This window comes from Sorex araneus, chromosome 6 (genome assembly GCF_027595985.1).
Source record: "Sorex araneus isolate mSorAra2 chromosome 6, mSorAra2.pri, whole genome shotgun sequence".
Classification (NCBI taxonomy): Eukaryota; Metazoa; Chordata; class Mammalia; order Eulipotyphla; family Soricidae; genus Sorex; species Sorex araneus.
The window spans coordinates 135,342,050-135,359,155 of NC_073307.1; the positions used below are offsets into that span (position 1 = coordinate 135,342,050).

The 17,106-nt window shown below is 48.6% G+C and overlaps 1 protein-coding gene across 1 annotated transcript; it reads right to left on the reverse strand.

The window, feature by feature from the left end:
• Window positions 1–13,613: 13,613 nt before the first annotated feature.
• Window positions 13,614–15,467, reverse strand: C6H11orf91 (chromosome 6 C11orf91 homolog). The gene is made up of 2 exons (XM_055141030.1): window positions 14,975–15,467; window positions 13,614–13,699 (listed from the first exon to the last, which is right to left on the reverse strand). The coding sequence occupies exons 1-2, from the start codon at window positions 15,465–15,467 to the stop codon at window positions 13,614–13,616; spliced, it is 579 nt and encodes a 192-aa protein (XP_054997005.1).
• Window positions 15,468–17,106: the final 1,639 nt, after the last annotated feature.

Here is a 17,106-nt window from a genome sequence, read left to right on the forward strand (position 1 = left end):
GGGGGCCTCTCTGGCCCCTTCCACTCATTCCCTCTCCCACCCCATACTCCTCCTTACCTCCCTATCTCTCTGGGTGCCACTCAGGTCATAGCAAGAACAAAGCTATCTACAAGCCAGCAAGTGGGCTCCTGCCACGAAGAAAATTGACCCGTGCCTTTTTTTTTTTTTTGACTGCTCAGCCTTCAGAAATGTGAGAAATGAGGTCTGTTGTCAAATCACCCAGTCGAAGGCTTACAGCAGCTGGAGCAGACCAATACAGCTCCCAGGTATTGACGAGTTCAGTCTAGTTTCTTTGGTTCACGAAAACTGGAGCTTTCATCTTGAAACTGGTCTGGAAGCTGTGTTGTCAGCCTGCCTCCTGCAGCCTCTGCGTGGTTGCACCATCTCCTCCTCCCTAAAGGTTTCCAGATGAGATTTTTCTCTTAGGAAATAATGAAGGGGGGGGGGGGAGGGAATGAAGGGATGAGTCTGCTCATGTGAGGACTGGAAAGGGATTGGAGGCGCCTCCATCGAACTTCTAGGCCCACGCTGCCCTCTAGCGTATCTCGGGAGAAACAGGAGGATTTTCTAGAATCAGACTAGGAAGCAGAGATCACCCTGAACATCTGTGTCAGAAGAGCTGAGCAGGTCACACATGTAATCACAGTTGATTTGCAACAGCCTAAGGCCGGGGTGAGGATAGATTAACCTTCATTTTGCAGATGAGATAAAGGGCTCAGAAAAGTTCATCTGGGGCTGGAGCGATAACACAGCGGGTAGGGCGTTTGCCTTGCACACGGCCAACCCGGGTTTGAGTCCCAGCATCCCATATGGTCCCCCAAGCACCACCAGGAGTGACTCCTGAGTACATGAGCCAGGAGTAACCTCTGAGCATCACCAGGTGTGAGCCAAAAAAGCAAAAAAAGAAAGAAAGAAAGAAAGAAAGAAAGAAAGAAAGAAAGAAAGAAAGAAAGAAAGAAAGAAAGAAAGAAAGAAAGAAAGAAAGAGAGAGAGAGAGAGAGAGAAAGAAAGAAAGAAAGAAAGAAAGAAAGAAAGAAAGAAAGAAAGAAAGAAAGAAAGAAAGAAAGAAAGAAAGAAAGAAAGAAAGAAAGAAAGAAAGAAAGAAAGAAAAAGAAAAATTCATCTGGTGATTGAAATACCTTTCAGATGACAGAAGAAATGAACCAATGGGTTAAATAAATGCACACATAATATATGGACACTGCGTCTAGGGTTACAGAATGCACTGGATTCAGATGAACTTTGGGCTGAGGCTACCAATCCTGGGTGTGTTTGTAAATAGATAGGTGTGACGGCTCTTTGGTTTGTCTCTCCTTTGAGCGTTCCACATATAGTGAGTGCTTCATGAACTTACAGAAACGTTCAACTCACTAATAGCCTGCTGTTAATTTTCTTCATTTTTAATTTAATTTTATTTTTATAAAGTTGTTCACAATAATTTATTGCATTTAATATTCAAACACCAATTCCATCACCATTGCACCTTCCCACATTTGTACCATTTTTCTAATGTTTCCATCCCAAATCCCAAACCATGCCCCCAAAGCAGAAATGAAACAATTAATTTTGTATTGATTGTTATGAATAATCTGCTAAAAATGGTCCAATAAATTTTCCTTAGAGGAAAGTATGTGAAGATTGTTGTATTTCATCCTGGAGCCATTAAGCCCTTGTATAAGAGATTACTAACATGTTTGTTAAACCCCAATCAAATGTTGTGTTTTACTCCTGGTATATCAGTGGTGTAGAGTATAAAAGGCCCCTCCAGGAATTCTGAAATTTAGAATGCGATTTTATAGCAGATTCACTCATGGGTGAGTCCTATGCTGCTCTCTTCTGGGAGCTTTATTTCTGAGTATCTGGATCTTGGGCGTTGATGAGATTTATGGTGCCAGGGGGAGTTTGTGGTGTGACTGCCAAGTTACTGGTTAACTTGGGAGCTGGGGGGAGGAAACCCATTCCCACTCTGAGCAGGCTTGGAGATTTCTGTCACAGGTCCCGCATACCTGTTATTTTCTGCAGATTCACTCATGGGTAAGGCCGTGGGCGTGGCGAAGGTTGGTTTCTGGAGATTTTCGGCTGCAGGGGCTTTTTTAGGTCAGGAAGGGACACTCAACCTGCCCCCCCTCTGAGTTGCCCTGGTGAAGACAGCCTGGCATGGCATCTGGACATTAATTTTCTTGTTTTGACTTGAGAGCCGGTTCCCTTATACATAGCTTCTTAGCCTCGTCAGGGTATCTGGCAGAGAAACTGAAACCCAGCCTGGGCCCTCTATCACTACCATACTTGGTCCAGATGGGTTTCCTGGAATTTTGTCTAGACTATTCTTCCTCATGATCTCATGCAAAATCATCTCATGGTTTTCAGAGGGTTGAACATGAAGTCAAATCAAGCATCTTGGGACTACATTTCCCTCTCCAGCTACTGTGTTTGTTCATGAGCACATGAAGAATGTGTGCCTCAGAGGCCACTGAGAAAATAGCCCTTGGTTTCAAGGAGGTCACAACTGAGCTGGGGACAGAGGCAGACAGGCATTCATCATTCAGGAGGCAAGTGTAAGGAGAGAGATGTGCCAGAGTCCCAGGGAAACCCAAAAAGGGTCAGGGAACACAGCAGGGGAGGAAAGGGAAATCCGGGAGGGCTTCCCAGAGCTGGTGTCATCAGGCTGAGAGAACAGAGGCACTTTTACCTTCTGCTGCCTTCTAAGGTGGGTGAGCCTGAGGACAGTGCTCAGGGTTTATATTTGGCTCAAGGATGGTGCTCAGGGTTTATTATTGGCTCTGTGTTCAGGGATCACCCCCGGGATTGCATAAAGGATCAAACTGGGATCAGCTCTGTGTAAGATGAGTTCTGTAACCCCGGTACTAACTTTCCAGGCTTCAAACTATTTTTTTCATGCTGAATAAGAGTATTCATGATGGCACCGACTAGCTCACATTGGCACCAACTGGCAGAGTTGACATACCTGGACACAGTTTGGGGTTGAGTGATATGGGTTGGCACAGACTGGCACACTTTTGCACTGTCTGGCTTGGGTTAGCACACCTTGACACCAACCAGCACAACTTGGCATAAAGTGTAGCACAGGCTGACACACCTTGGCACTGAATGGCATGGTTGGCACACCTTGGCACTGATTTTCACAGGATGGTGCTGACAGGTATGCCAACCCCCTCTTGGAGTCTGTATTAGAAGCAGATCCACTTTGCCGGTGAAACGAAGCTCGGAGGGAATAAGCAGCCAGCCCCGTCCATGCACACAGCACACACACGGGTCCACGTGCAGGAGGCTGTGAGGTCTCAGCTCACACAGACTCACTCTGACACAGGCCGAGCCTCCCTCCACCCCTCCCACCACCACTGAGCGCCCCCATCTGGACAGCTCCTGCCTTTTCTTACCAACTATCTTTTCATCTGACTGGGTTTTTCGTTCAGGAACGCTTCAGGTTTGTGGAAGAGTAGCCAACCCAGAGGGAATAGAGAACGTTCCCCAGAAACTCTTTCCCAATTCTCCCTCGTGCTGCCCTCTCCTAAGGCCTGCAGGATGTGGGTCCCGACGCAGAAATCCTAGCTGGCTCTGGCAACTGGGTCATGAGAGTCCTCGTCGGTCTTCCTCATTTTCCCTGTGGGCTGCCACCTTGCATTGGACAGTGGACTTCACAGGGGACAAGAGATGTGAGGACAACCTGGGTGGAGCCTGTGGAGACTTTTGTCGAGTCTGCCAGGAGACACTTCACTCAGCCACACAGGCCTTCAGAATGTGCCCTGGGAAAATTGCTCAGTGCCAGGCCTCCGCCCAGGCTGTCTGCTTCACCTCTGTGTCCCTCTGGGCCCCTTCACCTCTTTGGAACTGTTTGTCCAGATGAGCTCGCTAAACTCGATGGTATCGATTTCTGCTATTGAACTCTTGGAGGGGGTCAGAGGAACATGGAAGCAAGAGGCCTGGCTCTAGCTAGCACCCCAACAAACAGTACTGGATGCATGAGTGGAAGAGGGCCCTGGAGAAGCACTCCAACACCCTGGGCTGAGAAGAGACGTTAAGGTGGAGGGTGGGAGAGAGAGAGAGGGAGAGAGAGTGAGAGCGAGTGAGCGAGCAAGAGAGAGAGAGAGGTGGGAGGAAGGGAGGGAGGGAGAGGAAGTAGGAGAGGGAGGGATGAAGAAGGAGAGAGGGAGAGGGATTGGGGAAAAGAGAGAGACTTTTCTTCCTGGTCTAGATAATGTGACCAGGACCTGCTAGGTTCAGAAATATTTAGAGCATATTAGCATACTCTTTTAGCATATATATTGGAGCATATTTGCATATATGTGAATATATTTATTAATGCTCAAAAGAGCAAACACCCAGCATGTCTCCTATAGCTTTATGCTTTACCTATACACATTCCTATCTTCACAACCCTAGAGCAAAGCTACCGTCAGGAGGATTCCTGACTGCATATCAAGATACAGAGGAAGTTGAGTCACTTGCCAGGTTAGGTGATAAGGAATGAAGAAAGGACTCAAGTCAGGAGGTTAACTTCTCTTTCACCTCTCAGTCCCTCTGCACCCCTGATCCCACCAGATAGAAACAGCTGTCTGGGAGGTGTTAGGAGTGGCAGGGATGGAAGGAGAAACTCCTACGGGTGATTGAGGACAGGTCCCATTTTCCAGGTGGTGCAAATCAGTACCATCATGTACCAGCCTGTGCCAGTCTGTGTCTAGTGGTGCCGACCACTTTGCCAGTCTATGTTTCTAGGCTTAGACTTAGAGAATAGGTGTGTGTTGTTGAAGTTCGTCAGCTTGATGCTAGCTTGCTCCAGCCGCCAGGGAAACTCCTAGAAGTGACTGAGGATAGGTCCTGTTTGTCAGGTGGTGCCAGTCAATACCAACCTGTGCCATGAGGTACCAGTCAGTGTGACCATGTGCCATCCTGTGCCAATTGGTGCCACTCAGTGCCACCCTATTCCAGGTGTGTCAGTGTCTACCTGTGCCAAATAGTACCACCTTGTGCCTATTCATCTCAAGGTGGTACCAACCTATGCCAGGTGGTACCAGTCAAACCCAGTGTGTGCCAGCCTAGGAACAGCCTGTGAAGTCTGTTTCTACACCCAATTAGAGTACAGGTGTGTGCCATGGAAGTCCATTAGCTTGATGGTGATTTGTCCCAGCTGCAAGGGAATCTCCTAGGAGTGATTAAGGATGGGCCCTATTTGCCAGTCAGTAGACAGGGGACAGACCAAATAAATCTGGGTAAAATTTAGGACTGACTTTCTTTGCTGCAAAGAGCAAATCCTTGCTCCAACCTGAGTTCATAGCTCCCTGAGAAATCGGGTGACAGGGACCATCTCCCATGCTGTGCAGAACAAGTGGGCTTCACAGCTGCCTTGGGGGCTAGTGAGACGTGAGGTTCCATGCAGGTGCTTATCACAGACTTGCATGAGTCTTGGATTTCCCCTTCCCAGGGGATAGAGGTGGGTAGAGAGAGAAGTAGTAGATCAACTCCCTTCTTGAGGCTGCCGTCTCTTCCTTCTCCTCACTTCACATGTCACCTACAACCGGACCTTGCTCGGGGCGACTGGTAAGCCCCTCTCACTCTCAGAAACTGGAAGAAAGATTTCTCTGGGCATTTGTGTGAACTTTAAACTTCATGTGACTCCTGGGCTCACCAAGGAGCTGAGTTCTGAGAAAGCTAATTGGAGAAAACTGGAAGATACAGCTGAGTGAGAAACAGGATGGTGGCCACTAGGACTCCAGGGCTCTGGTGACAATCTACAGGTGACCCATGGTGGGGGGGGTGCCCTAGTGACCACCACCTTCCTAGCTCCAAGGTATCTGGTGGGGCTGTGAACACATGGCCTGGACATCTTTCCCACCATGGGCAGAGATGGGGAAGGTAGACCGGCAGGGCGCTGCACCTCCCGCCCTGGGAATGGTGCCCAGATCTTAGAAGGGGATGCTCCTTCCTCCTCCCCTTCCAGGCTTCCTTTTTTTGGGTTTCTCTTGCATTTGTTGCTATTGCTTGTAACTGCAGGACCCCACATACTCCTTCCAACCTGAAGAATCTCCCATGCCTGGGAGATAGTACGGTGGGTAAGATTCTAGCCTTGCGTCAGGCTGACCCCCTTCAATTTCCAGCACGGCATATGGTCTTCCCTATGTCCCACCACTCCCAGTAGTTACCCCTGAGCCAGGAGGGAATACACTACCGAGTGTGCTCCAAACCAACTCTCCTCCACAAAAGGGGGTTCCTTCCTCCAGGAAGTGATTTCCTGGTGGGTTCTCCCTAGTCACATGCCTTCCCTAGTCACATCACCTTCTGGGAGGTGAGGACAGCCTGGTGTGGGTGGGATGTGAGGACTTTCGGGTAAGGAAAGCCCTCCCTTTGGGGCATCTCACGCCAAGAGGCCTTGGCCTTGGGCTGGTCTCTCTGCTTCAGGGAACATTCCCCAAACACCCCCAAGCCAGGCTCACCCCCTTTTTTACCTTTTGTGCTACAAATGCATTGTTTTTCCTCAGGGCCTCTACACCAACAACACAGCCCTGAGCACTGTGTCCCCAGTGGAATGGGAAAAAAGGATTGTCCCGCCCCCAGCCCCCCATCCCTCAAAAGGGAGCAGCTTCACATCTGCCACTGCTTGCCCCCATCCTCCCAGTCAAACTAAGAGGGGGGTGGGGGGGAGGGGGGAGGTTCCCAGGACACATCCCTGGTTGATGATGAGTCAAATAGTATGGAGAGCAAGAGGCCAGTGTACCCAGAGGGCACGGCGCAGAGTCCCGCCCTGGGAGTCCAGAGGCTTTGAGTGGATCCCTGATTGGCCCTTTGCCCTTGATTCTTCTAGAATTAGAAGAATCAGAGTTAGACACGGGACTCTGTCCCACTCTCTTTTGCCCTCAAGTGGGCACCAGTTACTTGGAAAAGTAATGGGACATTTTCCCCATCATCCCTGAAAATCCCATTTCTCTCAGGAGCCACTAATGGATCTCAGCTGCAGGGGCCAGAAAATCAACAGCTACTCTTGGTCTTTCAGGGTTTATGTTTCAGTTTACTCAACACTTAACCCAGTGAAGGGGGACTTTAGACATCCACCTCTGCCCAATTCCCTAGAGCAGACATTGCTAATCTGTCTCCTCTGCCCAATTCCCTAGAGCAGACATTGCTAATCTGTCTCCTCTGCCCAATTCCCTAGAGCAGACATTGCTAATCTGATTGGGCAAGGGCCAAGAACATTTTCTGGATGCTAGTGAGTACATTAACTTCCTGGTTTGTTGTCACATTTCCCCTAAGGATAGATTCCTTCCCAGGGCTGTGAGGGGGAGCCGCAGTGCAGGTCTCTCCTCTGCTGGTGCCTGTGTTGATTCCCTGCGCTTGGTTCTGGTTCTGATTCTCTCTCCCTTCCCTTTGGTTGGAGCTGCTGTTGCTCCATCCTGCAGTTGCAGAGTTGGATGCCCACTCTACCGCCCCCCTTCCCCATCTTCCGATAACCTGTTTTGTTTTCATTGTCCTGGTTTATTTTTACCTTGTTTTGATCCCCCATTTGTTGTTTCCTTTTATGACACACAGAGGTGAAATAATTCAATATTTGTCTTTCCCCCTGGTTAGACTTCAGTTAATACCCTTGATTTCCTTATTTTTGCTGCAAATGGCAAAATGTTTTTTTTTATATCTTTTTTGCCAACTCTTTATCCAATCATCCATCAATTGCACCTTGATTGCTTTCATATTGTACTGAAGAGGAGGGCAGGTTAAGAGTCAAGAACTGAAGGGCAGGTTAAGGGTTAACCGCTGAAGTTGCCCTTTGTAACTACTTGACTGCTTTGAAAGATGTCTTCAGGACCTACCGCTGGGCAGGACTCTGTCACCAAATGGGCCAACAAACTGCCCCTAGGAACTGTAAACAAACATCTGCTCAGAACGGTCAACAAATGTTGAAATTAGCATATTAAGTGAAATAGGTGTGGTTTTCCCTTTTGTATGGTTTTCCTATTGATCCAATACCTGTGATTTTCTTTGATATGTATGATTCTCCTTTGATTCAATACATGTAATTTTCCCCCAATATGTGAGATTTTCATTTGTCAACAAATGTTTAGATATGCAAATTAAGTGACCTATGTGATTCCCTTTGATATGTGAGATTTTCATTTCTCCCCCAAAAGGGTATAAAAACAGCTAGCTTTTTGAGTTCAGGGCCTTCAGTTATGCCACGCTATTGAGGCACAATTGAAGGTCCCAATATAGCTATATTGGCTTAAATAAACCCCATGCATTTGCAGAAAGAGTTGTCTTGGTTTTGTTCTTTTGTCTCTCCGAGCCTCCCCCGGGCAGAGATCTGCCGCCCCTAACAGTACTATTGTAATTAATGCTGCAATTGACATTGAGGTGCATATAACTTTGAATTAATTTCACATTCTTTGGCTAGATACCATGAATACAATGACTAGATCAGATTGTGGTCGTTTTCAACGTGCTGAAGAAGCTCCATAGTGTATTCCAAAGTGGTTGCACCGCTCTGATTCTGAGGTTTACCATATGTCAAAAGTCAATACATATGTATGCTCTGAGAGTTGGCTGATTTTGAGGTAAAGTCTCCTTTGCTCCATCTCCAGATTTTCTACCTCTTCCATATATGGGCAAATCAAGTCAGAGCAAACGAGAAGCTTCATTTGTACCTTCAGCCCAACTCTGAATGCTCCAAAGCAGTTTTTTTCTTGAGTTCAGTGATAAATGGAAAAGATACTTCTGGGGCCAGAGTGATAGTACAGCGGGTAGGGCATTTGTTTTGCACATGGCCAAACTGGGTTCAATCCTCAGCACCCCATATGGTCCCCTGAGCACTGCCAGGTGTAATTCCCAAGTGCAGAGCCAGGACTAAGCCCTGAGCTCACCGGGTGTGACCCAAAAAGCAAAAGAAGTTTTTTTTTTTTTTTAATCAGTGGTGTGCTAATAAATGATTAGCCACCATCATTTTATGAACAGAGCTCAAACAGCCTCGATTCATACATTTTCCAACTGTCTTCATGTAAATGCTATTATCGTGGTCAATTTCAAGATACTAACATGACATAATTAGGAAGCATTGCACAGTGCCATGCAATATAACATTTCTACCACACAGATATATAGATTACCTTAAGAGCATTAGGAAATGATAGGTGTTGCCTTATTTTTAAAATACAATTTGTATTTTTAAAATACAATTGCCTTAGTTTTAAAATACAGTTTCTTTGTATGTTGGCAGTTTATTTTTTTCATTACTCTATTTTAGGGACCATTCCCTGTGATATTTGACCTAGTGGTGCAGCTTCTGTGTTTGTACTTAGAGCTACAGTGCTTGGGGTCTGGCGGCTCTTGGAGACTGAAGGATGCTTCTCTAGTAACAGCTCAGGGCATCAGAAACATAGATTCTTCCTGGGACAGGAGTTAGGGCCCTGGAGTTCTGCTCAGGGTGGGAAGACTCCTATGGGAACTACTGAGGCTACAAACTCTGGGGAACTTTATTTGATTTTCATGGTAATTTGGAAATATTAGAAGTGTTTGTTAAGATTTAGAAACCTAGAGTTTTCAGCTGACACCACACCAACTCTCCTTGCCTAGGAAACAGACAGATGGGACCGTGTGTCAGCTGTTCCCAGCATCAGGCAAGACTCTACAGCTTACCAGTCCCCTTGTGGTTCTCTGCACACCCTGCACACCCTTCCAGGGGTTCCTTAGAGGGATGTGCATTTGCTGCCTTAACCCCACAAACTCAGTGCATGTGTATGGTTTCCAGGCTCCTGCCACCCTATATACCTGCCTATCAGTATTTATACCCTCAGAAATGACCTCCTATGATTCAGATGAACCATTTCTTGCTCCCTTCTAAGCTAAATCTTTCTAGGGACTAAACAGCAGGCAGGCCATTTGTCTTATATGTGGCCAACCTGCGTTCGATTCCTGACACCCCATAAGGTCAGTCCCAGAATCCACCAGGTGTGATCTCTGAGTGCAGAGGCAGGAGTGAGTCCTGAGCACTGTCAGGAGTGACCCTAGGCCCCGATCAAACAAAGTCAAATCAACGTTCCTACAAAAAATGTATATTATGGCCATCCCATCTACTCAAGTATGCCATAAGCAGTTCATCTTTTTCCAACATCTTTTCTTCTCCCATTTCCAGATCATTTCTCATCAGACCACAAATATGTAGTCACTTGTCCCATCTTCTTTACTCTCTTAGCTACTGCTTTAATTTTCAGTTCTCCTTAATGCTTAATTGTGAAGTCATCTAAATCCACGATCTGCCAATTCACTTCCTTCTTTCCACTTCTCCACTACCCACGCCAGGGGTTATACTAAAACATGCAGAGCCACTCTGTGACAAGATAACCAACCAGATTAAATCTCTTCTGCTCCAGCTAGACTACTTTCGGCATGGGCAGCTCCTCGCAGAATGTCTCCAGCCTGTGAACTAAGCCGAGGCCCCATGCCTGCCCAGGAGGGGAAAGGTATTTCTCTCTCTGCCTCTTCCTTTCTGGGGATGAAGGGTGTGGTGACCGCCATATTATGACGACCACAGATGGGGTTTACAAGCTTGCAATGATCCAATATCTGGAAGAAATCTTCCTGGACTTAGTTGTTAAAGTACAGAAATCCAAAACCGCGCGGCCGCAGTATTCTCTTCATAACAGGTCTGACTCTAGTGGGGTACTCCTAACAATAATAGTGAGGTTTGTGTTGAAATATTGAATGTAACCAAAGTAAACAGGAAGTAAAGTGAAACTTATCAGTTACAAGGGGGGGGTGCGGTGTGGGGGTGCCGGATGGGAGGTGTACTGTGTGGGTTTTTTGTTTTTTTGTTTTTGGTGGTGGGATACGGGCACTGGTGGGATATGGGATGGTTGTTTCAGCGTTGTATAACTGAGACTTAAGCCTGAAAGCATTGTAATTTTCCACATGGTGGTTTAATAAAATAAAATTCTTATTTAAAAAAAAAATCTCTTCTGCTAGATCTAAGGCTGAATTCTCAGGCTTTTCTTTATTCAGCCTATCAACTTTATTTTTTAGAGTTGACCACTTGCCCTTCCTAAACATGTGCTTAGTTTCTTTAAAAGCTTAATCAAAACTGGCCTCCAAAGTTCATATTTTGATTCTCTTTTTTCCTACGATCACTTCTTCATGATCCCATCTGGTCCTGATCTTTAGTTGCAACTTTTTGTCAGCAACCCCTAACTTCTGCCCAGCTTATACCTGGACTTCAGGTCTGCTTTTGTCCCATGTATCCCTCCAGCTACATACCTAACATATATGTTCAAAGTTTTTGCCTGGATTACACCGCTATCTTCTCCCATTATGCCTGCCTTTTCCCCATCTCAGTGAGAACTTAGTACTTCAGTTACCCGGGCCAGAGTCTGGGAATACCTAGGGATTCCCTTTCTGTCACACCCCAGCATCCAAATCCAGCAGGAATCCCCAACAATTCTATTTCAATATCCTCAGAGTCTGACTGTATTTTCACCACACCTACTGCTACCAGCATGGCCTTTGTAGCTGGATTATTCACCTACAACAGAGGAAAAAAAGCATTCATATCTTCATATGTATCTCATTTTGAATATGCCTGTTCCTGTGAAGAAAATAAATCCTGCCCGATGTGATCCTGTCCATTCTAGCTGTAAGGTTCCAGAAACTTCCAGCAAACCACTGGAGATGCTTGCTGGTCTTTAGGAGGTAATTCACGTCATAAATGACAGGAAAAAATAACGGAAGTTGCTCAAAGAATCCTTCAAACAAGTTATAGTTGGTTAGGATTTTGATTGAGTGACCACAGTCATAACCACTATGAACAGATCATTAACTGATGCCTTCATGAGACCACTTCCAATGTCTTCAAAAGTTCTGTCAAGTTTTGAGATTCAATTCCTTTCCTACTGTTTTCTAAACCAAGACCAGGTGTTCTTAGCTCTAATAATTCCTGGAGTGGCAAAGTTAGCCCTAGCTTTAATAAGTCTACATGAAGTCAAAATAACTGATACTGGGGGCTGGAGCGGTAGCACAGCGGGTAAGGCGTTTGCCTTGCATGCGGCTGACCCGGGTTCAATTCCCAGCATCCCTGAGCATCGCCAGAGGTGATTCCTGAGTGCAGAGCCAGGAGTAACCCCTGTGCATTGCCAGGTGTGACCCCCCAAAAAAAACTGATACTGATAAGCACTGCTTCTGAATTCCCCTATGGGTCTTGCCACCAATGTGATTTTGTTGTCTTCCTGTCCTCATCCAGTGCAAGCCCCAGCTTTACAAGGTCTGGCTCTAATGCTACAGTTGATGCTAACATAGTGAAGTAAGCTTAAGGAAGTCTAGCTACCAAGAATCCAAATGTTACACTTAAAGATTTGTTCTACAAAATGTAGCATAAAATACACCAGTCCTTTTGGTGCTTGTTCTTCCTCCTCCATCTCCTAGTGGATAACACCTGGCAGTAGTGGTGTACCCCAGGAAGCCCTCTTCCCTGGCAAAGAGAAAGGGCAGATGGGGCTGCACCCCACCGTTTTGCACCATTGTTTCTTGATTAGCTACATTATGCATTACAGCAGCCTCCTAATTGCTTTCTCTGCTTCCTTCCTTAATCTTTTCTCAGCATGACAGTGCAAGTCCAATCCTGTCACCTGTTGGCTGACAATCTAATTTGTTCCCTCTTTCTCACAGTAAAAAGTGAGAGTCCTAGCCAGAGTCCTAGCCCTGGTTTAAGGTCCCGCACAGATCAATCCCCTCAAAGGCACCCCTCTTCAGGAAACTATTTCTTGCTCCCTTCACCCCAACCATTCTATCTTATTCCCTACTCTACATGTTATTGTCCATGATACTGTATTATGATCTGCTTATAATTATTATTGTCTGCGTCTCCCTCGTCCTAATCCCAAGAGACGGGAGGTGCCTGTCTTAATACTAAACCCTCAGTAATTTTTCTTGTATATTCTAAGAAAGGGTGATGGCCTTGATCATATTATCAAAGGATTTTGTGGTTCAAAAAACCATTATATGTCAAAGCAAACAAAAACACTTCCAAGAATGAAAGCTGCCGGAAATAAAACCAACATACTGTTCCAGCCCTCAAAGAGACTTTGTTGTTTGGGAACCACACCCAGTGGTGCTCAGGGCTTACTTCCCCTGGCTTTGCACTCAGGGATCACTCCTGGCCTATGGGCGGGGAGGGGGGTGCAGGTGGGCTGGTAGATGAATCATATGTGGTGACGGGGATCAAACCTGGGTCAGCTGCAAGAAAGTCAAGAGCCCTACTCGCTGTGCTATCCCTCTGGCCCCTAAAGAAACTCTGAGCAACAATTTAGTAGAATCTATTGCCCTTAGTTTCTCTTAATTCCCTCATGACTTAGCAATATTGAGAGGCACTTCCCCTGGTCTTGGGCAGCCCTGAATGCTAAGCAGAACCCCACCAAGGGCTTTCCCAGCAGCGGCACTGAACAGAGACAGACCAGGAGATTTACCATCCAAGTGGGCACTGTATGTAGAGGACATGCTGGGAGCAACAATAACAGCAGTAAATACAGAACAGAAAATAACGATCTTTGAAATGACAACGAACGGGACACATTATCTAAGCACTAACACCTAAGGAGGTGGCTGCCTAGGCCCTGGTGGGCAGCTCCTCAGGAGAGAGAGGCGGACTTCTTTCCAGGCTGCCTAGTCTTCAGTCCTTGTAACTTCTCATCCTTGAGCGCCTTCAAGAATTTATCTGCGGGAGAGCAAAACACACTTAGCTGGAGTGGCTGGGGTTTTTCCTGATGCTTCCAAAGCATTTGGAAAGCAACTGTGTAGATTTCCACAGGAGGCCCCAAAAGCCATTTCTACCCAGAGGGGCGGGGGAAGCCCAAGCTTCTAAGTTTAAGTGAAGAATATGTGGTTGAGAAATTCAGGGCTTAGATATCCAAATTTTCTGGGGTTCCTTTATGTCCCATGACTGTGGGGAAAGGGATGGTGAATTGGAGACAATCTTTCTGGCCCCAAGTTCCTAAACATTTAGGTTATTTCATATTCCCTTTACCTTGCGGGGAAAGGGGGAGGTGTGGGCAATGTAACCTGTTTTAAAGTATAATGGGGGTGATCTTTCTGGAACCTTCTGCTCTGCAGTGGTCTAGCCTGAGCAAATGGTGGGAAAGGTGAGTTTGCAGGGCAGCTGGTGCATTAGGATCCCTTTGGGGTCCACTGCCCTGTAACAGGAAGGTCTACGTGAAGGCTAGAGGAATCCTGCCCCAGATCCCAAAGACGTTCAGACGTTGAGGATCAGATGGTGAGGGGTCTTCTCAGGGTTACAGGGGAATCCCCTCTCAGTATGGAGACTCGATGGGTCCCAAAGCCTCTCTAGCTTACAATTCTTACATTTTAGAAACTCTCCAGCTACCTCACCCTCCTCGCCCCTCCACCCACAGAGGGCTACGGTCAGCATTAGGGTACTATTTATGGTGCTATTAGGTTTACGGCATTAGAGCGCTATTCTGTGAAGATTATGGGGCTGTCCCTGATGGGTGGAGCTCCAGCTGGAGTGGGATTACAGGGAGGGACAGGTGGGGTATTCGTGGATTTAAGGAGACGTAACGTCTAGGACGTCTCCATCCCGGTGGCCCGAGTTCTAGGTTCGGAGGTCCCCAATGTCCAGGTTACGCGGAGGGCGCCGGATGGAGGGAGGATGGGAGTGTGGGAAATTGGGAGATTGGATGGAGGAGTCGGTTGAAATCCAAGATCGGGGAGTCTGAGCGGGAAGCTTGGGATCTGGGATTCCGGGAGGAGGTTGAAATCCAAGATCGGGGAGTCTGAGAGGGAAGTTTGGGATCTGGGATTCCGGGAGGAAGTTGGAGTCGCAGCCTGAGGTCACAAAGCCGCGGCAGCTGCAGCTGCAGCAGCAGTAGCAGTAGCAGCAGCAGCGGCAGCGGCGGCGGCGGCGGCGGTGGGGGTTCGGGGGGAACCGGGGTGGGCTAAGGGTGGCTCGGTCACCCCGGGAAAGGTCACGCACAGCGCTGGGAGTCGAAGCCGTCCCCAGTGATGGTGAGCAGCTCCAGCTCCTTAATCCGGATCTCCAGCTCGCACAGCTCCTCGGGGTGGGAGGCAGAGGCGAGCCTGGGGGCCGCGGGGCCGGGGGCCAGAGGCGAAGCTGCCACCTCGGAGCCCGGCGGCGGCGAGTAGAAGAAGCGCAGAGGCTCGTAGGGGATGGGGGCCAAGCCGGAGGGCCAGGGCGGGGGGCCAGGGCGCTCGCTGGGAGGGCCCAGGCCGGGGGGCGGCGGCGGGGGCGCCGGTGCCGGAGGCGCCTGGGCTACGGCTCGACCCCCCGCCGGCCCGCCCGCCGGCGCCGCGCCCGCCTTCAGCGGCACGAAGAGCTTCTTCCAGATGTTGAAGTCGCTGAGCGGCGACGAGGAGATGCCGCGGTCGTAGAGGGACGGGAAGTAGAGGGGCGGGGCCGGCCGCTGGCTCATGGTGGGGCTCTGGCTGCCGCGCCGCCCCTTCGGCATCGTTTGAATGAGAGGCTGCGTGGGAGGAACCCCGCGCCGGGAGACGCGCGCCCTGGCCCCGAGTCGCCGGGATTCGCAGGTTCCACAGGCCCCGCCCCGTCGCCGCGGCCCCGCCCCCCAAAGGCGGGGTTCCAGACCCCGGGGCCACGCCCCCAGGCGCGCCCCACCCACCGGTCGCCGGCCACGCCCCTCTCGGGGTGGGATAGGCCCTCAGGGGAGGGATGGAGGGAGGGGGTTCCACCGGCGCGCGCCCTTTATAAAGTGTGGCTCAGGGTCTTGGATTCCGCAAATGGTGCGGTAGCTCCTAGCACCCTTTCTGAACGCTTCATCCGCCTTCCCGCCACCCATGACTTCGACCGCCCCGAAATCCACACGCCTCCCTCTAGGGCATCTCGAGGGAGGACGCTGGGAACGGACCAAAACTGCAAAACAAGAAAATGTCCTCATTCTTCTTCTTCTGTTCCTAGAATGAAAACGTTCAAGAATGCCCGGAAACCCGTTCCCTGCCCTAGCAGACATTCCTGACCCCGCACTTGCTGCTCCTGTCTGGGGAAATGGGTGTGTGATTAAACGCTTCTGGAGAAGAAAGTTGGCTGGGGAAGGCTGTTCAAGGCAACAACAAAGTGCAGCAAAATTCAGAGTTGTGGGAGGTTCTGGGGGAGAGGGGGGAAGGGCCCTGTGATGTAGATCATAAATGCGGGCCTATGAGAGCCTCTTAGGAAATCACCAAAGGTGATACAGCAAAACCCACTTCCGAAAACTTTTTTTTTTTTTGGCATTTTGGGTTACACCCTGCGATGACCCGGAGATGACCCGACGATGACCCGACCATGCACAGCGGTTACTCCTGGCTTTGCACTCAAGAATTAACTCCTGACGGTGCTCAGGAGACCATATGGGATGCTGAGAATCAACCCCGGGTCGGCCACGTGCAAGGCAAACGCCCTACCTGCTGTGCTATTGCTCCAGCCCCACCAAAAACTCATTCTTGCTTGGTGGGTTTTTGTTTTGTTAGGTGTCTCCCAATCAGCGTTTAGAGGATAGGTGGGGCATTCTATTCTGTGGAACTGCCTTGCTGTGAGACCGTCAGACTCCCTGAGATACAGTGCAATTCTGGGGCAAGGGAGGCGGACACAGTTGGGGTCTCCTGGGATCCAGCTCATCCATTTTCTTTTTCTTTTGATTTTTGGGTCACATCCTGCAAGTGCTTAGGGCTTGTTCCTGCCTCTGTGTTCAGGGATCACTCCTGGAAAGGCTTGCAGGACTATATGTGGTACCTGGGATTGAACGCTGGTCTGCCATGTGCAAGGCAAGCTGTATATCCACTGTAATATTTTTCTAACCTTTTCCCATCCATTATTTGGGGGAGAGGGGGCATGCCTGGCGTTCATCAGGGTTTGCTTGTGGCTCTACACTCAGAAACCAATCCTGGTGATGCTGAGGGAACTATAGGAGGTGCCCAAGATTGAGACCTGGTTGTCCATGTGCAAAGTAAGAGCCTTACCTGCTATACTATCTCTCTGGTCCCTGCCCATCCTTTCCTTCAGGGTGACTGGACCTATGCTACAAGGGGCATGCCCAATTCGTTTACATAATGAACGTGTGGTAGTTATAGACTGAGAAAAAATTGCTTTAACCT